The 22816-nt window shown below is 41.3% G+C and overlaps 1 protein-coding gene across 1 annotated transcript in view; it reads left to right on the top strand.

Annotated features, from left to right (window-relative positions):
• Positions 1 to 17357, top strand: part of mier3a (mesoderm induction early response 1, family member 3 a) — a 50462-nt gene extending 33105 nt beyond the window's left edge. Inside the window, 3 exon segments of the mRNA XM_042302051.1 lie at positions 16007 to 16161; positions 16702 to 17102; positions 17104 to 17357. Coding sequence (XP_042157985.1) covers positions 16007 to 16161; positions 16702 to 17102; positions 17104 to 17154 — 607 coding nt within the window. The 3' untranslated portion in view covers positions 17155 to 17357.
• The last annotated feature ends 5459 nt before the right edge of the window (positions 17358 to 22816 follow it).

The raw sequence follows: 22816 nt of genomic DNA, 5'->3' as shown, positions 1-22816 counted from the left end.
CCCCTCGTCTTACCAGACGTAGCTGCTCTGTCCTGCCGAAACACTGAGAAGCCAGCCAGCTCTATTATCCGTGTCGTCGTTCAGCCAAGTCTGTGAAACAGAAAAATAAGAAGTTTTTAGTGTTCCGTTGGTAGTATAGTCTTAATCGTAGATCATCCCGTTTGTTTTCCAATGGTTGCACATTGGCCTATAATACCGAGGGTAGTGGTGGTTTACTCACTCACCGGCAAGTTCACACACGGCACCCAGACCTCTGCCCCCTGTATTTACGTCTTTTCCTCACACGAATGACGGGGATTTGGGCTTGGTCTCGGGGAAGCAGTAGATCCTTCGGACTCCTTAAGGAAAAAAACTTACTCCAGTTCGAGGTGCTTAATCGCTGTCCAGGAGCTCTTTTCGGTCATAAGAGATGGTAGCAGTAACATTATGTACAAAATGAGTGGTGAAAAAAACGAACAAAATAGCAGTTGGTTAGGAGCCATCCCCTCCGGCGCCATTATCACAGCGTTAATTTACACTCACCAGACCTGAAATTTGCTCAGTGCCCCGAAAACAGTGAGAACATCGGTCATTCCACCATTTTGGTGCCTTTTGAGAAGTGTAACTTGGTAACACCAGTAACAGGGTTGAACAATAGGGTTCAACATTTCTTCTTAAATCAACCATAAGTCCCCTTGTGACACAAGGAATGGAAGGTTGTTTTGTGGAGTGGCAATTGAGTGCAAGATTCACAAAGTTATTAAGACATTTCTAGCCTGTCTATCTATGGGTAACAGGGTTGGTGTGTTTATGTTCAGTTTTCCACACCAGGAAATTGTCAAAAACAGTAGAACCAACTCACCTGCTTTTACCCTGATTTTATTATTAGATGGTCAATGTTTCTTTTTGAAATAAAAGGAATAGTTTCACCATATTAAAATGAGAGTTCAGTTTCCTTAACATGGTTGACCTTTTTAAAATGAGGGACAGACATAAATGAATGAAACTTCAGAAATGACTGTCAAAGCAACAAAATAACTAGGGCTTTACAATGATGGTGAAATTTTGGGATTAGGTGGGTTAAAATCTTCCAAGAAGTGACGTTAGCCTTTATTCATAAAAAAATCTGATTTTGAGTTCTCCATCTGGTAAATATTAAAGGGCACTTAATTTAATATAACAGGCTTTTAAAATTCTATATTGGTTTATATTCTCTACTTAAAATATCAAAAGGATGCAAAAGGCACTAATTTTGTGGAACAACCCAATGAAGTATTGTTGCAATATCTTTGGAGGAACAATATGGGTTGTGTCGTAACTAGCTTTTGTAGTTAAAACCTCTCCAGGGTATATGGGACGTGTCCCACCTGGCCAACATCTGGTGAAATTGCAGTGTGCCAAATTCAAAAACAGAAATGCTCATTATAAAAATTCATAAAACATACAAGTGTTCTACATCATCTTAAAGATTAACTTCGTGTTAATCCAACCGTTGTCAGATTTCAAAAAGGCTTTACGGTGAAAGTTGTTTGCCTAATTTCAGTTTGACAAAACAAGCATAGTGTAAGAAATACTTTTCACATATAAACTGCTGTTAATCTTTTCAATAACCCAAATTATAATTTTCTGCTGTTTTTGAAGATGGTGTAAAAAAGTCAAAGATGCACAAACTAAACTTCTGCAGGTCAAACAAGGCAACCAACCTGGCACCTTTTTGGATAAACCTCTTAGGGATGGGCCTAGAGAAATGTAACCACTCTTAAATTCATAGACTGACTTATGGGATGCAAGGACTGACCAACCATGAGATCAAATTAATGATAGTTCTAATCATGTTTTGAAGCTATAGTGTTTGTTTACATTGACATTGTTTAGCTTATTTTTGGTTCTGATGGGTTAAACAGTTGAACCACAGATGCGCCAGATATTTCACCGAATTTATAAATGTGAAGCATCCAATTGGCTTTTCCACTCACTACAAAATATGGTGATGAGAGGAAGCCCAGTGGCCGGCAGTGGGAGAAGATGGAACGATATGGATTTTGGCCGACATTCTGCAAATGTTCTCATCAATGAAACATTTCCATTCAATTTTCTGTTTCCAAAACTAGAATCTGTAACATGGTGGACTGCGTTTTGTAGACTTTGCCAAAGTAAAAAGGGCGAATTGCGTTATTGCACACCCACACTTCATAGTAGGTATTCCCTAACAGAAATATTCAAATAAATGCTGAAACACACCAATAGGATCTCACTAACTCATTCTTGGCTCTGCCCACCTCCTAGCTTGTTCTGCCCACTTTGATAAATGTTTTCCCATTGGAAACCTGGTCTAGGGTTGTCCCCAATTTTTTTTTTTTATTGAAAAAATAAATATTGGTCGAATAAATTCTGTTCTTCGACCAATCGATTGCTCAATTTTAAATGTGTATTTTTCAATATATAGACACAGTTGATTTTATTAAAACACACAGGCTATGTGTTTTAATCAAATCAACTACAGTGCATTCGGAAAGTATTCAGACCACTTCACTTTTTCCACATTTTGATACGTTACAGCCTTATTCTAAAATTGATTAAAAATTGTTACCTATCTACACAAAATACCCCATAGTGGCAAAGCAAAAACAGAATTGTACAAATTTTGGGAAATGTATTATAAATACATTTTATCACATTTACGTAAGTGTTCAGACCCTTTACTCAGTACTTTGTAGAAGCACCTTTGGCAGCTATTACAGCTTCAAGTCTTCTTGGGTATGACGCTACAAGCTTGGCACACCTGTATTTGGGGAGTTTTTCCCCATTCTTCTCTGCAGATCCTTTCAAACTCTGTCAGGTTGGATGGGGTGTGTCGCTGCACAGCTATTTTCAGTTCTCTCCAGAGATGTTCGGGCTCTGGCTGGGCCGCTCAAGGACATTCAGAGACTTGTCCCAAAGCCACTCCTGCATTGCCTTGGCTGTGTGCTTAGGGTTGTTGTCCTATTGGAAGGTGAACCTTTGCCCCAGTCTTAGGTCCTGAGGAATCTGGAGCAGGTTTTCATCAAGGATCCCTCTGTACTTTGCTCTGTTCATCTTCCCCTTGATCCTGACTAGTCTCCCATGCCCTGCCACTGAAAAACATCCCCACAGCATGATGCTGCCACCACCATGCTTAACCGTAGGAATGTTATTGGCCAGGTGATGAGCAGTGCCTGGTTTCCTCCAGATGATGTCTTATCCATATTTTTTGAAACTGCACTGTCTGTTAGGGGCTCGTAAGTAAGCATTTCACTGTAGGGTCTACTACACCTGTTGTATTCGGCGCATGTGACTAATCAAATTTGATTTAATGTGACGCTTGGCATTCAGGTCAAAGAGTTCAATCTTGGTTTCATTAGACCAGAGAATCTTGTTTCTCATGGTCTGAGGCCCTTAGGTGCCTCAGACCAAACTCTAAGCGGCCTGTCGTACCTTTTACTGAGGAGTGGCTTCCATCTGGCCACTCTACAATAAAAGCCTAATTGGTGCAGAGATGGTTGTCCTTCTGGAAGGTTCTCCCATCTCCACAGAGGAGCTCTGGGTTCTCGGGTTCTCTTCCCCGGTTTGGTCGGGCTGTCAGCTCTTGGAAGAGTCTTGGTGGTTCAAACCTCTTCCATTTTAAAGGGCAATGGAAACACTATGATTTAGAAAGCAAGCTAACTGTAAATCGCCATATTGGCATTGTGTCACTGGCAGGAGACAATTTTGGAACTCCCAAAAATGGCTGAATTTACAGAGTAGCTCCGAGTCTGATAATGAGTTTATTACAGAGAATGAAATAATGTTAGCTAGGGAGCAAATAAAACTACTGAAGCCGTTCATGTTTGAGCCGGTCGTTGTCCCTGATCAGAGTTCGTTCTCGTAACAGTAACGTCAGCTAGAGGGTCGGCGTAGGCAAACAAACTGGTGTGAGTGGGAATGCTGCCAGATAATTGTGTGTGTTGTAGAGGGATGGTGGCGATACAGCACAAAATCCCAGCGGATGGTGGCTGTGTTACATCCAGTCAATCTGTCTGGATGGCGATGTATTTATTGGCTGTGTCACTAATCCTTAAGAAGGACTTCCTGGCAGAGAGGTTACTCGACCAGTCGGCAGCCAATATGCCAGTTTAAATAATTGGTGAAATTTTGCTTGACTATAAATTAAGGTTTATATCAGTAGTGGATAGGTGCTTATATACTCAGAAAAGAAAGAAACGTCCCTTTTTCAGGACCCTGTCTTTCAAAGATAATTAGTAAAAATCCAAATAACTTCACAGATCTTCATTGTAAAGGGTTTAAACACTGTTTCCCATGCTTGTTTAATGAACATGCATCTGTGGAACAGTCATTAAGATCCTAACAGCTTACAGACAGACGGTAGGCAATTAAGGTCAGTTACGAAAACTTAGGACACAGAGGCCTTTCTACTCACTCTGAAAAACACCAAAAGAAAGATGCCCAAGGTCCGTGCTCATCTGTGTGAACGTGCCTTAGGCATGCTGCAAGGAAGCATGAGGACTGCAGATGTGGCCAGGGCAATCAATTGCAATGTGGTAGACCACGTGTAACAACACCTGCATAGGATCGGTACATCCGAATATCACACCTGCAGGTCAGGTACAGGAAGGCAACAACTGCCCAAGTTACACCAGGAACGCACAATCCCGCCATCAGTGCTCAGACTGTCTGTAATAGGCTGAGAGAGGCTGGACTGGGGGCTTGTAGGCCTAATTCAAGGCAGGTCCTCACCAGATATCACCGGAAACAATGTCGCCTATGGGCACAAACCCACCGTTGCTGGACCAGACAGGACTGGCTAAAAGTGATCTCCACTGACAAGTCACGGTTTTCTCTCACAAGGGGTGATGGTCGGATTCACGTTTATCGTCGAAGGAATGAGTGTTCTATGGAGCGGGATCGATGTGGAGGATCTGTCATGGTCTGGGGCGGTGTGTCACCGCATCATCGGACTGAGCGTGTTGTCATTGCAGGCAATCTTAAAGCTGTGTGTGACAGGGAAGACATCCTCCTCCCTCATGTGGTACCCTTTCTGCAGGCTCATCCTGACGTGACCCGTCAGCATGACAATGCACCACTCACAGAACGAGCAGTATGGCTGATTTCCTGCAAGACAGGAATGTCAGTGTTCTGCCATGGCCAGCGAAGAGCCTGGATCTCAATCCCATTGAGCACGTCTAGGACCTGTTGGATCGGAGGGTGAAGGCTAGGGCCATTCCCCCCAGAAACATCTGGGAACCTGCAGGTGCCTTTATGGAAGAGTGGGGTAACATCTCACAAATCTGGTACAGTCCATGAGGAGTACTTACTGCAGCTGGTGGCCACCAGATACTGACTGTTGCTTTTATTTTTGACCCCCCCCCCCTTTGTTCAGGGACATGTTATTCTATGTCTGTGGAACTTGTTCAGTTTTTCTCAGTTGTTGAATCTTGTTATGTTACTGACATGTCGCGGTTTTGTCTCACCAGGGGTTATGGTCGGATTTGCATTTATTGTTGAAGGAATGAGCGTTACACTGAGGCCTGTACTCTGGAGCGGGAGCGATTTGGAGGTGGAGGACCGTCATGGTCTGGGGCGGTGTGTCACAGCATCATCGGACTGAGCTTGTTGTCATTGCAGGCAGTCTCAACGCTGGGTGAAACAGGGAAGATATCCCTCTTGTGGTACCATTCCTGCAGGCTCGTTCTGTGCGTGATTTCCTGCAAGACAGTAATGTCAGTGTTCTGCCATGGCCAGCGAAGAGCCCGGATCTCAATCCCATTGAGCACGTCTGGGACCTGTTGGATTGGAGTGGAGTGTAAGGGCTAGAGCCATTCCCCCCAGAAATGTCCGGGAACTTGCATGTGCCTTGGTGGAAGAGTGGGGTAACATCTCACAGCAAGAACTGGCAAATCTGGTGCAGTCCATGAGGAGGAGATGCACTGCAGTACTTAATGCAGCTGGTGGCCACACCAGATACTGACTGCTACTTTTGATTTTGACCTCTCCTTTGTTCAAGGACACATTATTATATTTCTGTCAGTCACATGTCTGTAGAACTTGTTCAGTTTATGTCTCGGTTGTTGAATCTTGTTATGTTCATACTAATATTTACACATGTTACGTTTGCTGAAAATAAACTCAGTTTTGAGTTAGTTTTGTGAATGAAGAATTTGTTTTTCATATATTTATTGCAACAAGATTTCTCAAGTAAGCCCAATCCAATCTGAGTTCTGGATAAACTTCATTAGTGTAGTTAGACCACTGGGAACGGCTTTGATCATAGAAATAAACTCTCTGAAAGGTATTGGAAAACTCTTTCAATGTTTTAAATTGTTCATATGTGAGAATATTACCCTAGTTGTTGAAAACATCAAGAACAAAGTCTATATTCCTCACGCCAACTGGGGTAGAACAATGACTTATTCCTTAGTTATGTCTGAATTATTCCACAAAAGAGCTTTATGTGGGGAAAAATTGTGCAGAAAACATATTTTCCAGGCCATTAAAGCTTGTTGGTGAAACCTAGCCAATTTAGTGGCTAATCTTTCAGGAATCTTTCAAGAATCCTGCCCAGGGACTGCAGTTGAAAATTAGCCGGCTGGCTAAAACCGGCACTTTTACTGAAACGTTGATTAATGTGCACTGTCCCTGTAAAAATAAAAATAAACTCAAACTCAATATAGTTACATTTCTGAATTACCTCCCAATTTATGAAACACATTATTTGGAATGAAATACCATATTGAATCAGTATTTATCAAACATCTTTTTCAACCAGTTGATCTTGAAAGTGTTATTTATGTCAACAAAATCCAACACTTGCAGACCGCCTTCAGCTCTTTTATTAGAAAGGACTTTTTTTAGTTTGAGACTTATTTTTCCAGATGAAGTCAAGAAAGGTCTTATTAATCTCTTTACAAGTAGCAGGATTTACAAATATAGATAATGAGGGGTACACACAACAAGACAGTCCCTCTGCCTTGGACAGAAGTACTCTCTCAAGTATAGAAAGATCTCTTTATAGCCAATTATTAAATATATTTTTGTTTTTCTTAATTTTAGGAGAGAATGTTGTTGTTTTGACAGATGTACTCCTAAATATTTAACGCAGTCCTTTACAGGAATATTTTCTATTTCTTTATCTTTATATTTAGAAACATTCAGTTTTAATCCTGATGCAATAGAAAATGCAGTTATAGCATTAAGGGCGTGGGTGACCTGTCTCTTAAGAAAAGAGTAGTATCATCAGCCAGTTGGGAAATGTTGATTTATTTGTTAAAAATGGTTAAGCCATATACATTTGCATTATTCAGAATATCTAGAGATAGAAGTTCACAACCAAAATTAATAAAAATGGCGTACTTGGGCATCCCTGTCGTACACTTCTGTTGATACTGAATCTTTTGGAAGTATTAAGATTTAGTAACACAAATCTATTTATATCTTTGTAAAACATGCGAATGATGATTGATAAACCTTTTGGATTTGGTGAAAATTCTAAGTGACCCAAAGAGAGATTCGTGTTCAATTGTGTCAAAGGCTTCAATTGCATCTGAATAATCTATAAGGTATAAGACTAAACAAATGTTAGAGCTTATGTGACGACCCTTCATAAATCTTGTTTGAGTCTCATTTATAATGGTATATATTCCTTTCTTTAACCTGTTGAGTGTAGGGGACAGTATTTTGAAATTTGGAAGAAAAACGTACCCAAATGAAACTGCCTATTTCTCAGGCCCAGAAGCTAGAATATGCATATTTTAATTGGCAGATTAGGATAGAAAACATTCTAAAGTTTCCAAAACTGTCAAAATATTGTCTGTGAGTATAACAGAACTGATATTGCAGGCGAAAACCTGGGGAAAATCCAACCCGGAAGTGCTGTTATTCCTGAAAGCACTCTGTTCCATTGCCTGCCTTCGCTCCATTTTAAAGGGATATCAACCAGATTCCTTTTCCTATGGATCCCACATGTTGTGAACAGTCTTTAGACATAGTTTCAGGCTTTTATTTTGAAAAATGAGCGAGAAAGATCACATCGTGTCATTGTATAGCTGGGTGCCAGCAGTGTTTTGCATGCGCAACAGCTTGGAGCAGACATTTTCTCTCTCTCTCCTATTGAAGAAGCTACAGTCCGGGTTGAAATATTATCGATTTATATATTGTAAAAACAACCTGACGATTGATTATTAAAAAAAAAAAACGTTTCTACCTATAAACAGGATTTATTTGTAAATTATGGTGGAAAATAAGTATTTGGTCAATAACAAAAGTTTATCTCAATACTTTGTTATATACCCTTTGTTGGCAATGACAGGTCAAATGTTTTCTGTAAGTCTTCACAAGGTTTTCACACACTGCTGCTGGTATTTTGGCCCATTCCTCCATGCAGATCTCCTCTAGAGCAGTGATGTTTTGGGGCTGTTGCTGGGCAACACAGACTTTCAACTCCCTCCAAAGATTTTCTATGGGGTTGAGATCTGGGAGATTGGCTAGGCCACTCCAGGACCTTGAAATGCTTCTCACGAAGCCACTCCTTCGTTGCCCGGGCGGTGTATTTGGGATCATTGTCATGCTGAAAGACCCAGCCACATTTCATCTTCAATGCCCTTGCTGATGGAAGGAGGTTTTCACTCAAAATCTCACGATACATGGCCCCATTCATTCTTTCCTTTACACGGATCAGTCGTCCTGATCCCTTTGCAGAAAAACAGCCCCAAAGCATGATGATTCCACCACCATTCTTCACAGTAGGTATGGTGTTCTTTTGGATGCAACTCAGCATTCTTTGTCCTCCAAACACGACGAGTTGAGTTTTACCAAAAATTTATATTTTCATCTGACCATATGACATTCTCCCAATCTTCTTCTGGATCATCCAAATGCTCTCTAGCAAACTTCAGACGGGCCTGGACATGTACTGGCTTAAGCAGGGGGACACGTCTGGCACTGCAGGATTTGAGTCTCTGGCGGCGTAGTGCTACTGATGGTAGGCTTTGTTACTTTGGTCCCAGCTCTCTGCAGGTCATTCACTAGGTCCCCCCCGTGTGGTTCTGGGATTTTTGCTCACCGTTCTTGTGATCATTTTGACCCCACGGGGTGAGATCTTGCGTGGAGCCCCAGATCGAGGGAGATTATCGGTGATCTTGTATGTCTTCCATTTCCTAATAATTGCTCCCACAGTTGATTTCTTCAAACCAAGCTGCAGATTCAGTCTTCCCAGCCTGGTGCAGGTCTACAATTTTTGTTTCTGGTGTCCTTTGACAGCTCTTTGGTCTTGGCCATAGTGGAGTTTGGAGTGTGACTGTTTGAGGTTGTGGACAGGTGTCTTTTATACTGATAACAAGTTCAAACATGTGCCATTAATACAGGTAACGAGTGGTGGACAGAGTAGCCTCTTATAGAAGAAGTTACAGGTCTGTGAGAGCCAGAAATCTTGTTTGTAGGTGACCAAATACTTATTTTCCACCATAATTTGCAAATAAATTCATAAAAAAATCCTACAATGTGATTTTCTGGATTTTTTTTCTCATTTTGTCTGTCATAGTTGAAGTGTACCTATGATGATAAATTACAGGCCTCATCTTTTTAAGTGGGAGAACTTGCACAATTGGTGGCTGGTAAATACTTTTTTTTGCCCCACTGATACATTACAAAAGATGAAAATAGAATTGTCAAGTTTAACAGTTACTTTGACCCATCTCCCATCTTGTGAAGATGTGGATTCTAGAATGTTACCTTCAAACTTGTGAATAAGTGTCAAAACACCAGCAGAATGGTTTGATCCATGACTGAAAGGCTATGTCTCCCCATTGTGATTTCCAAAATTTCAAATCACTTTCACCCGACAATCTGCGTTACTGCGTTTACAATATAAAAATAAGGTTTTCCTTTTTGTAAGATCTCTCAAACCCCTAGCATTCAGAATAACGATACTGAGTGAGTTAAACGAACTCCTGCATTAAAAAGAGAGAAATTAGATAACAGAAGTAGTAATGTGAACAATAAAACAAACCAGTAAACCAGTGAACCTTGAGAGGATTACTCTGATGGAAAACTACGCTCAGCTGAGGTAGGTGGTTAACAGTATAAAAAATCTATTTACTTCCTTTTCTTTTTTTTTAGTTGGCAAGTGTTCATCAGTTGTAGTTCAAACTGTACATTTACTCGTGGCAGTACATTAACTGTTAACTACATACATTAACTACATCAACAGTTGACAGTACTTATAGTTCCAGTTTGGTTAATGTCAACAGAGTTACCAAGTAATCATTCTTCCTTCGATAAACGCGTGTTGGCCCTTGAACCCAGCTTTCTTTCCCTCTTGTCGTGTCTTCTGTATAAGCGGCCACAGTTTCTCCCTGGCAATCTGATCCTGCGGTATCAGAGCTTCTTTGATGAGGAGCTTCTTCTCGTCCAGAAACTTGTTACCCTTTGCCATTTTCCAGATGATGTCTCTGTAGTGACGCGTAGTTAAGCACAAGATGACATTGCGAGGGGGTCCATCAGATCTTCGTTTCCCAAGTCGATGTACCACGTCGATCACGTCTCTTAGCTTATCTTTTATGCACGGAGCCACCATTCCCAGGATATTAATGACTGCTTCACTAATATCCTCTCCCTCTGTTACCCCTTGGATTTTCATGTTTCCATCCTTCTCCCCTGATTTCTCGGTTTAGCTGTCCACCCAGCCAAACTGAGCAATCGGGGAAGAGGGGCCTTGGTCAGGAAGGTGACCAAGAACCCGATGGTCACACTGACAGAGCTCCAGAGTTCCTCTGTGGAGATGGTTGTCTTCTGAAAGGTTCTCCAATCTCTGCAGCGCTCCACCAATCAGGTCTTAATGGTAGTGGCCAGACGGAATCCACTTCTCAGTAAAAGGCACATGACAGTCCACTTGGAGTTTGCCAAAAGGCACCTAAAGGACTCTCAGACCACGAGAAACAAGATTCTGATTAAACCAAAATTGAACTCTTTGGCCTGAATGACAAGCATCATGTCTGGAGGAAACTAGGCACCGCTCATCACCTGGCCAATACCATCCCTACGGTGAAGCGTGGTGGCAGCATGATGCTGCGGGGATGTTTTCGAGCGGTAGGGACTGGGAGATTAGTCAGGCTCAAGGAAAAGATGAACAGAGCAAAGTACAGAGATCCTTGATGACAACCTGCTCCAGAGCGCTCAGCACCTGAGACTGGGCGAAGGTTCACCTTCCAACAGGAAAACGACACTAAGCACACAGCCAAGACAATGCAGGAGTGGCCTTGGGACAAGTCTCTGCATATGCTTGAGTGGCCTAGCCAGATCTCAGACTTGAACCCGTTCAAACATCTGAGTGATGGCCTCTATTAAAAATAGGAAGATCCCATCAGCTTTCTATAGGCTAGACCTACTATATTTATTTCTCAACCTTCCTAATATTAAGCACATTGGTTATTTTTTAAACAGGCTGGCATGAAAATGTGTCCACCATTTGCTATTTTAGTGCTTAGATTGAGACCGTTGTCTCGGTCCATTCTAAATCAAAATAAATTTCACACGTATATGTAAAGACTAGATTAAATCAGGAATAGTGTGATGGGTGACAATATTAGCCTATCACTTGTGGATTATATATCACTTGTGAATGATGCCCAGTTTAAGGCTAACGGCATACTTTTTTAGCGACTTTTTCGAATCAGTCACACATCACATGTCGTCTAGCACATAGTCCTATAATGTTTTGATAAGGTTTGTATCACAGCTAACCGATCGCTGCAGCTGTACATAGTCTATCGGTAAATAGCCCACCCATTTTTACCTACCTCATCCCCATACTGTTTTTATTTATTTACTTTTCTGCTCTTTTGCACACCAATATCTCTACCTGTACATGACCATCTGATCATTTATCACTCCAGTGTTAATCTGCAAAATTATAATTATTCTCCTACCTCCTCATGCCTTTTGCACACAATGTATATAGACTCCCCTTTTTTTCTACTGTGTTATTGACTTGTTAATTGTTTACTCCATGTGTAACTCTGTGTTGTCTGTTCACACTGCTATGCTTTATCTTGGCCAGGTCGCAGTTGCAAATGAGAACTTGTTCTCAACTAGCCTACCTGGTTAAATAAAGGTGAAATTAAATAAATAAAAATCACAACTAAAGTGGCCAAATAACTTCTTAAAATTAAGAACATTAAGCTCTACACCCGTTGTAAAGCTGATTTTAAATGGCATACATTTGCAGCGAGTGAGTTTCAAGTTTGGGGAAGAATTTTCACCAGACAAATGCACCTTTTTATAAGAAAAGCATTACATGCATAATTGCATTTGTGGTCACTTTTGAGAATGGGGTTTTTCCTGCTAATGGAATATTTGCACTTATAGCCTACTGCCATGTGTATTGCTGCGCTTATGTGAAATAAAAAATTAGATTAGAACATTTATCTTAATATGTTGATAATCTGTTGCTTCAAGCTCATAGCTTTAAAACACATTTTTTTATGCTAGTGGTTGTATTAATTTGGGCTCTATTGCATCCCACAACTGTCCCAGACTATGTTTGGAATATTTATTTAGGGCATAGAATAGGTCAACTTTTGTACTATTGGAGATGGTAGATTGACATGTGCTAATGCTTTTGCTGTTCGATAGGCTACTCATCTTGTTGGCTGACGAAAAGTAAATGTGGACAGTTCTTCCAATATATGCGCTTCGGAAACGTTAAGGACGAGCGCAGTTGCTTCCCCGATGTCTGTCTTCAATTGTAGCCTGTGGGAAAGACCCGATCATGTGACGGAGCCATGTGAGTGAGAGGAGCAGCGTGGAGAAGGGAATTATAATTATTATATTCAGCCCATTGCACAACTGCCACTAAAGGGGGGGGTTATGGTAACACAAAGGGGATTCAGATGGGAAATGCAAGGAATTATCAAGTGCTTGTCAAATTGTGAATGAGAGACGTGTGTACAGCCTGCGGAAAAACAAACAAAACAAATCATCATTAGTCGCATCATGCAGCCTTAGAATGTATTAAAAATCTAAACATATAGCCCAACATTTGTATCATAACTAAAGTTACAACTCTAAATTAAGCATATAGGAGTACCTGTTTTCTTTGTTAACTTCTTGGCGCACCCGTTTAGCGGGATCGTTTTCGTCAACATCCGCTGAATTGCAGAGCGCCAAATTCAAATTACTAAAAATATTACATTTTCATGAAATCACAAGTGCAATATAGCAAAACACAGTTTAGCTCGCTTTACAGCGAAAGCAAACCAAGCGTTTTATGTGAGGACATCTCTCAGCAGACAAAACATTTAAACAGCTAGCAGCAAAGTAGATTGGTCAAAAAAGCAATAAAATTAATTTTATTATTTATATCCGAAAACCTCCATTTGGTTGGCGCATTTTGTTTAGTAATCCACAGGCTCGTGTAGGTCATGACAGGCAGACGAAAATTCCAAATAGTATCCTTCAAGTTCGTAGAAACATGTCAAACCTTTTTTTATAATCAATCCTCAGGTTGTTTTTACAATAAATAATTGATCATATTTCAACCGGGCGGTAGCTTTCTCAATAACAGAGAGAGAAAATGTCTGCTCCAAGCTGTTGGCGCATGCAAAACTCTAGGGACACCCAGCCATCCACTGACGAGATGTGATTGTTCTCGCTCATTTTTCAGAATAAAAGGCTGAAACTATGTCTAAAGACTGTTCACACCATGTGGAAGCCATAGGGAATGGAATCTGGTTGATATCCCTTTTAAATGGAGGGAAGGCATGCAATGGAACAGGGAGTTTTCAAAATAAGAGGCACTTCCTGGTTGGATTTTCCTCAGGTTTTCACCTGCAATATCAGTTCTGTTATACTCACAGACATTATTTTGACAGTTTTGGAAACTTTAGAATGTTTTCTATCCTAATCTGCCAATTAAAATATGCATATTCTAGCTTCTGGGCCTGAGAAATAGGCAGTTTCATTTGGGTACGTTTTTCCAACCAAACATCAAAATACTACCCCCTGCACTCAACAGTTTAACCTCTCAACACAATAGCTGCATGTGTGCACTCCTTCAAATCATTTAGAGCAAATAGCTGAATAAAATACAAAGGATATGTTCAATTGTATTCTTCATAATATAATATAGTTCTGCTAAATGAACTAGTGTAGCCCACAGCCATATTTATTTATTTATTTTTTATTTTACCTTTATTTAACCAGGTAGGCAAGTTGAGAACAAGTTCTCATTTACAATTGTGACCTGGCCAAGATAAAGCAAAGCAGTTCGACAGATACAACGACACAGAGCTACACATGGAGTAAAACAAACATACAGTCAATAATACAGTATAAACAAGTCTACATACAATGTGAGCAAATGAGGTGAGAAGGGAGGTAAAGGCAAAAAAGGCCATGGTGGCAAAGTAAATACAATATAGCAAGTAAAACACTGGAATGGTAGTTTTGCAATGGAAGAATGTGCAAAGTAGAAATAAAAATAATGGGGTGCAAAGGAGCAAAATAAATAAATAAATTAAAATGAAATACAGTTGGGAAAGAGGTAGTTGTTTGGGCTAAATTATAGGTGGGCTATGTACAGGTGCAGTAATCTGTGAGCTGCTCTGACAGTTGGTGCTTAAAGCTAGTGAGGGAGATAAGTGTTTCCAGTTTCAGAGATTTTTGTAGTTCGTTCCAGTCATTGGCAGCAGAGAACTGGAAGGAGAGGCGGCCAAAGAAAGAATTGGTTTTGGGGGTGACTAGAGAGATATACCTGCTGGAGCGTGTGCTACAGGTGGGAGATGCTATGGTGACCAGCGAGCTGAGATAAGGGGGACTTTACCTAGCAGGGTCTTGTAGATGACATGGAGCCAGTGGGTTTGGCGACGAGTATGAAGCGAGGGCCAGCCAACGAGAGCATACAGGTCGCAGTGGTTGCTAGTATATGGGGCTTTGGTGACAAAACGGATTGCACTGTGACAGACTGCATCCAATTTGTTGAGTAGGGTATTGGAGGCTATTTTGTAAATGACATCGCCAAAGTCGAGGATTGGTAGGATGGTCAGTTTTACAAGGGTATGTTTGGCAGCATGAGTGAAGGATGCTTTGTTGCGAAATAGGAAGCCAATTCTAGATTTAACTTTGGATTGGAGATGTTTGATATGGGTCTGGAAGGAGAGTTTACAGTCTAACCAGACACCTAAGTATTTGTAGTTGTCCACGTATTCTAAGTCAGAGCCGTCGAGAGTAGTGATGTTGGACAGGCGGGTAGGTGCAGGTAGCGATATGGCATAGCCAGATCATATTCTGTTTTTCTGAAGTAGACTTAATTTTCTTCATGTCATATGTTTCTTTAGACCTGATGGTGTAGGCTATATTACATGGATTTATTCAACTTTTTCCAAATGTAGTTGTTCCAAAGTACAGCATCAGTGGTTTGTAGGCTGTGTGTGGAATCCAGGAGATGCTAAATGTTTAATTGTCAATTACTGTGAGACCAGCAGTTATTTGCTTGACAATCACTGGCTGACACAATTTCATGACCGCCACAGCCCTAGTGTAGATTGAGGGGGGGGGATTTTTAAAACATTTTTAGAATAAGGCTGTAACGTGAAAAGGTCAAGGGGTCTAAATACTTTCCAAATGCACTGTATCTATCTACTTTGAATGCTAGACGGTGAACAACATTATTGAATGTATATTATAGATCAATAAACACAGGCTATTAAAAATATATATATATTTTTTTACAAGTATAATGAATCCCTCAATTTTGTCATTGGTGTTTCTGCCTTAAATCACTGACTACAAATATAATATGCATATGCATTCCCTCCAGTGGAAAACTGTTATTGGGGGAGAGGTCTATTTAAGAAAAAGATTAACTAATCACACCTTTTTTTTTAATGTCATAAATGTGAGGATTCCATTGATAATTAGGTGTCCCTCCTTATTTTACTCACATTTCAAAAATTTGGTGAACACGATACTGTTTTATTCACATAAATCCCCTATTTGTTTGTTCCTACCCTCCCTGTAGGGATCTAATGGACAGGCTGGTGGATGAGGCTGAAGGCTTGGTGGTAGACGGGTCGGCCTCTGTGTGCTCCAGTAGCAGTGGAGGAGGTCGGATGGAGTACTCGGCAGAGCACCAGCTCAACCTCCTTAACTCTATCACGGCCAGCGACCTCTCTGGTGAGCAGGGCCACGGGCCAGGACCGAGAAATCAGAGCAGACGAGAGAGAAAGCTTGTGAACTCCACAAATGTTGATGGATAGAGTGAAGAATGCGATTAGCAGTGGTAGCCGCTTGGAGCATGATGCTGTAACATTTTAAGCAGTGATTTTCTTTTCTTCTCTGTATGCTTCTGGGGTCATACATAGTACGCCTCTCAGAGTAGGAGTTCTAATCGAGGATCAGGTCCGTCCTGTCCATGTAATGTTATTCATTCATGATATAAAAGTGAAACTAATGTTAGATCTGCCCTTCTACTCTAAGATGCTTGATACATATGGCTCCTGATCTTGAAGCTCATCTGCTATGAGAAGGGTCCTGACCATGTTACTTGAACAAGGAAAACCTAGGTCCCTATAGCATGTTTTCCTAGTAGGTCACATTGACACCAAAAACTCCTGTCTGTAGCGACGATGCAGTGTTTCTGATGAAGGACGTTGTCTGTTTGGACAGTCAAGGTTAATTCCAATTCTCTAAATTTTCTTCTCCCCCTCACTCCAGCGTTGACCAGCAGTGTGGTGTCTGTATGTAACCCGTCTGACGTGGGCTGCCTGGAGTCCTACAACTTTCCTACGTTAGAGGGCCTCCACCGGGGCTCCCTGAGCCATGACGAGTCCCTGGGATTCATCCCCAATGGCGCAGGAGACCCCGACTGCATCAACCTGCTGGACGCCGGCTTCTACCACTCCGACCTGGGCCAGTTGGCCTCCTGCACGGACGACTACGACAGACCCACCTCCAAGCGCCTCAAAATGAGCTTGCCCGAGGCCACTGTAGAAAATCTGGGCCTGGATTCTGAGGCACGCCCGCATCCTATCACGAGCAGCAAGATGGCAGTGTCGGTGACAGACTTTGGCAGCCTAGTGACCGACGAGGCCAACGGCTACATTGGAACACGACCATGCACACACAAGACACCGGTACCAACCGCACACAGCCCTACAGTCGAAGTGAATGGTTGCTAGGTAACCGTATGAGAACGGCTGCGCCACGTCACACCACTTCTCCCTCCCTACTTTGATGGAGCCCACCATCATCTGTGTACATATTTGTTCATTGGAGATTATATTTATTGTGTGTGTGTGTGTGTGTGTGTGTGTACATATGTATATATACATTTTTGTGTGTGCGTGTATATATACATATATATGTATGTATGAGTGTACAAAACATTAAGAATGCTTCCTAATATTGAGTTGCACCCCCTTTTGCCCTCAGAACAGACTCAATTCTTCAGGGCATGGACTCTACAAGGTGTCGAACGCATTCCACAGGGATCCTGACAGTTGTGTCAAGTTGGCTGGATGTCCTTTGGGTGGTGGACCATTCTTGATACACACTGGAAACTGTTGAGCTTGAAAAACGTAGCAGTGTTGCAGTTCTTGACACACTCAAACCGGTGCACATGGCAGCTACTACCATACCCCGTTCAAAGGCACTTAAATATTTTGTCTTGCACATTCACTGTCTGAATGGCACACATGCACAATCCGTGTCTCGAGGCTCTCCTCCCTTTAATCTACACTGATTTTGAAGTGGATTTAACAGGTGACATCAATAAGGGAATCATAGCTTTCACTTGTATTTACCTGTTCAGTCTGTCATGGAAAGCGCACGTTCCGTACGCTCAGTTTATATGATATACATATGATGTTTTTTTATGACATCAGTGATGTCTTCTTGTACAGCAAAAAAAAATATTGAATATAGCCATTTATTTTTCCGTCCGGAATTTTGGGAAATGCCAATTTGTGTCCGAATACTGTGTGAACGGAACTACTGGTGGGAGATTTGTGCTTTTGGGGGTCTGTTCCACATCAGTGGATCCCATAAGCGTTATCCTTCAAGTGTTGGCAAAACTCACCACGACATCTGACTAGTTCTCTTCCTCGCTGGTGTATGAGCAGCATTCTCTCACCATTGCTACTTTCCCAGTGTTTACAGGTACCAACGACCTGGCCCTAAATGTAGCATTTTGTAAGAGGGTCCCCAGGTTTTGTATATTTTGTACAGATGTACTACTTGTCATCCATGTGCATAACACTTTTGTGTAAATGTTTGCCTCTGTATGTGTATCCTTTTATTTAACTAGGCACGTCCGTTAAGAACACATTGTTATTTACAATGCCTGCCTACCCTGGCCAAACCCAGACGACGCTGGGCCGATTGTGCGCCGCCAAATATACTGTAAATAAAGAGATGTATATTCTGTTTTATTGGCTTGTTTTTAAAATATTTTCTCTCCTTCCCAGAATTTCATTAGATGAAAATATCAATTAAGTTTTGGTTTTATTTACATTTGATAAATGTTTTCCCAATTTCAGTTGGCTAGCTTGGGTGGCCTGGGTATTTCTAAAAATTGGACTGCAACATGGTCCTCAACATAAGATTCTTTGTTCATCTGAAAATGCTTTGTAAGCAGACGTGGGCACATTCAGCTGTTTAGTTTTAAATGCGCTATAGTACAGTTATGTTCGACATTGTTATTTTTAAGTTAAAACAATGCATGTATCTTATATCCAGCAAGCTATACTTTTCATAAGTAGTGAAAAGACTTGTTTGGGAGTTGAATCCCCCCCACTCTTAAACATCAATTATGCAAATCCTGGGGGTTTACAATGCTGCTGTGAATGTCACTACTCCTCTGCCCCATCTGTACCTGTGTGTCAAGATGTGCTGTTGGCCAGCGTTCAGTCAACTTCATTTATCTATGCATAATTTGAACTCACTTGGAATGGACGTGATAGAATGTCGGTGGTTTTGAGTACTTGAAGTGCATTAAGGGTATCTGAAAATGATGAGCAACTTGGTGTGAGTGTTTGAGGTTATTAGCAAAGGTTTGACTTGTTTTCAATTGAAATGATAGAGGCTGGTTGGGAAGTTATGGTTGGCTGAAGTGCCAACATATCTAGGGCTCCCAAGGTTTCCTGATTTACCACACACGCAATTTATTAACCAGCCCATAATGCGTGAAAACAGATTTAGTTTCATCCTCTTTTCCTTTGACTTAATCACTATGGGCTTTGTCTGCGCTCACCCTTGAACCATATAGAGTCCCACAGTGGAGGTGTCATAATACCCATAAAACCTAGAGGTCAAACAGGGAAATTGTTCAAATTGTTTCCCACCATTTCATTTTTCAAATAAGGTCCGTTTCATGTAGGCTAACCCTGGTCATTTTGATAGCCATGTAAATCACTCTGACAAGGTGACATCAATATATTCAGCTCTATTTACTGATTTGAATGCTAATTAGCATCAAAGTAGACATGCAAAACTACATCCATGCAAGCTCCTTCACATCATCTCTAGCAGACACCTTTGCTAACAGGTATTGTGTCAATTTAAATCTTGCACAAGACAATTCACATAATTGTCCAGTTTTAAAGAAATGCAGCCAATTAATGAATTACTACATTTAGCCAACATTGGATAGTTAATCCAGAGATTCTTACCTTTACCTCGATTCTGCAGTCTTGTCAAGATCATGGCATTTGTAGTTCTTTAACAGCTAATTAGCATTTCATTTTGGGGATTGAAAAAAAAGAGGCTAATATACTGATGTCACCTTGTCCTAGAGAATTACACGTTTATCAAAATGTCAGGCGATGGTAAGCCTACATGAAACACAGCACTTATTTTAAGTGTTTCTAAAAAATCCCCTATGGGGAAAAATGAATGGTGGAAAACAATTGAAACCATTTCCCTGTTTGACCTCTAGGTTTTATGGGCATTATGACTCCTAATGTGGTACTCTATTGGAAGTCAAATGTACTGTGTTGCTTCCCTCTTTACAAGGCAATAATTTCTAAATGTGTTAAGATGTATGTAAACCTTCCTCTCCGTGGAATTGTAACCCTCAGTCTACTGTCGTGGAAATTCTACTCAATACACTCAGTCCCACAGACACAGATGAGTACTTATCAAAGCTATTCGATGCATAAACCGTATTAAACCACTGTCATTTTTCTATTATTTATGTATTTTGAAGAGCATCTGATAGACCTGCGCTGTACAGTGCCCAGACTGTACTTGGGGTCATTTCACTGTCTCATAAATATAACTAGCAGTGTATGTGATAAGTCCTTAGGGAGCTAGCTATGGAACTATGGCAGTAGTGGTGTATGCAGTATTAAAATGTACTAGACAGCCTTTAGTCTTTGCTTGTCTATTTAACGTGTTGAGGGAAGCGAATGTCATTGAAGTAAGTGCTTAGTATCACAACCTGCAGGAAAAAACAGTTTGTTCGAGCTGAATGTTTAGCCTGTCTAGGATTACGACTTGTTGCTGTGTTGGTTGACATCCAGTTGTGTGAATACAGGCATGTTTAATGATTTGAGTGAGGATGAGGGTGGACTTTGCAGGAAAGTAACTTTTGAGTGTTTGTTTTTGTACCTCCCCATGGAGTCGTCTTTCCATTAATTTGTAACTGATTGTTTTTCCCTGATGTTCTTACTTGAAGGATGTATACACGGAGTATACCAAACATTAGGAATACAGTCCTAATATTCAGTTGCACCCCCCACTCCTTGCCCTCAGAAATCAAAAGCGTTCCACAGGGATGCTGGCCGATGTTGACTCCAATGCTTCCCACAGTTGTGTCAAGTTGGATGGATGTCCTTTGGGTGGTGGACCATTCTTGTTACACACAGGAAACTGTGTGGAAAACCCCAGCAGTGTTGCAGTTCTTGCCACAAACCGGTGCGCCTGGCACCTACTACCATACAGGCACTTAAATATTTTGTCTTGCCCATTCGTGGCACACACACAGTCGTGGCTAAAAGTTGAGAATGACATTAATTTTAATTAATTAATTAATAAAGTCTGCCTCAGTGTCTTTAGATATTTTTGTCAGAGGTTACTATGGAATACTGAAGTATAATTACTGTGTCAAAGGCTTTTAATGACAATTACATGAAGTTGATGCAAAGAGTCAATATTTACAGTGTTGACCCTTCTTTTTCAAGACCTCTGCAATCCGCCATGGCATGCTGTCAATTAACTTCTGGGCCTCATCCTGACTGATGGCAGCCCATTCTTGCATAATCAATGCTTGGAGTTTGTCAAAAATGTGTGGTTTTTGTTTGTACGCCCGCCTCTTGAGGATTAACCACAAATTCTTAATGGGATTAAAAGGTCTGGGGAGTTTCCTGGCCATGGACCTAAAATATTGATGTTTTGTTCCCAGAGCCACTTTGGCCTTATGGCAAGGTGCTCCATCATGCTGGAAAAGGCATTGTTCGTCACCAAACTGTTCCTGGATGGTTGGGTGAAGTTGCTCTCGGAGGATGTGTTGGTACCATTCTTTACTCATGGCTTTGTTCTTAGGCAAAATTGTGAGTGAGCCCACTCCCTTGGCTGAGAAGCAACCCCACACATGAATGGTCTCAGGATGCTTTACTGTTGGCATGACACAGGACTGATGGTAGCGCTCACCTTGTCTTCTTAGGACAAGCTTTTTTCCGGATGCCCCAAACAATCGGAAAGGGGATTCATCAGAGAAAATGACTTTACCCCAGTCCTCAGAAATCCAATCCCTGTACCTTTTGCAGAATATCAGTCTGTCCCTGATGTTTTTCCTGGAGAGAAGTGGCTTCTTTGCTGCCCTTCTTGACACCAGGCCATCCTCCAAAAGTCTTTGCCTCACTGTGCGTCCAGATGCACTCACACCTGCCTGCTGCCATTCCTGAGCAAGCTCTGTACTGGTGGTGCCCTGATCCCGCAGCTGAAACAACTTTAGTTGACGGTCCTGGCGCTTGCTGGACATTCTTGGGCGCCCTGAAGCCTTCTTTACAACAATTGAACCGCTCTCCTTGAAGTTCTTGGTGATCCGATAAATAGTTGATTTAGGTGCAATCTTACTGGCAGCAATATCCTTGCCTGTGAAGCCCTTTTTGTGCAAAGCAATGATGAAGGCACGTGTTTCCTTGCAGGCAACCATGGATGACAGAGGAAGAACAATGATTCCAAGCACCACCCTCCTTTTGAAGCTTCCAGTCTGTTATTCAAACTCAATCAGCATGACAGAGTGATCTCCAGCCTTGTCCTCGTCAACACTCACACCTGTGTTAACGAGAGAATCACTGACATGATGTCAGCTGGTCCTTTTGTGGCTGGGCTTTGGCATTCAGTTCATTTGCATGGCAAAGAGGGACTTTGCAATTCATCTGATCACTCTTCATAACATTCTGGAGTGTATGCAAATTGCCGTCATACAAACTGAGGCAGCAGAATTTTAAAATGTATATTTGTGTCATTCTCAAAACCTTTGGCCACGACTGTACATACACAATCCATGTCTCAATTGTCTCGGCTTAAAATGTATTCTTTAACCTGTCTCCTCCCCTTCATCTACACTGATTGAAGTGTATTTAAAAAGAGACATCAATAAAATAAAATAGCATTTTATTTGTCACATGCGCTGAATACACCTTACAGTGAAATGCTTACAAAGGATCATAGCTTTCACCTGGTCAGTCTGTCATGGAAAGAGCAGGTTTCCTTAATGTTTTGTACACTCAGTGCATCTATACCATTGATTTTGACATACAAAAACATGCTCAATTGGGTAACAGGTTGTGCAGTTATTTTCTCCCTACTCTGGAGGAGGAAACAC

The sequence above is a fragment of the Oncorhynchus tshawytscha genome, linkage group LG20, assembly GCF_018296145.1.
Source record: "Oncorhynchus tshawytscha isolate Ot180627B linkage group LG20, Otsh_v2.0, whole genome shotgun sequence".
In the NCBI taxonomy this organism is placed as follows: Eukaryota; Metazoa; Chordata; class Actinopteri; order Salmoniformes; family Salmonidae; genus Oncorhynchus; species Oncorhynchus tshawytscha.
Note: the sequence above shows the minus strand (reverse complement) of the source record. Positions and strands in the feature narration are given on the sequence as shown.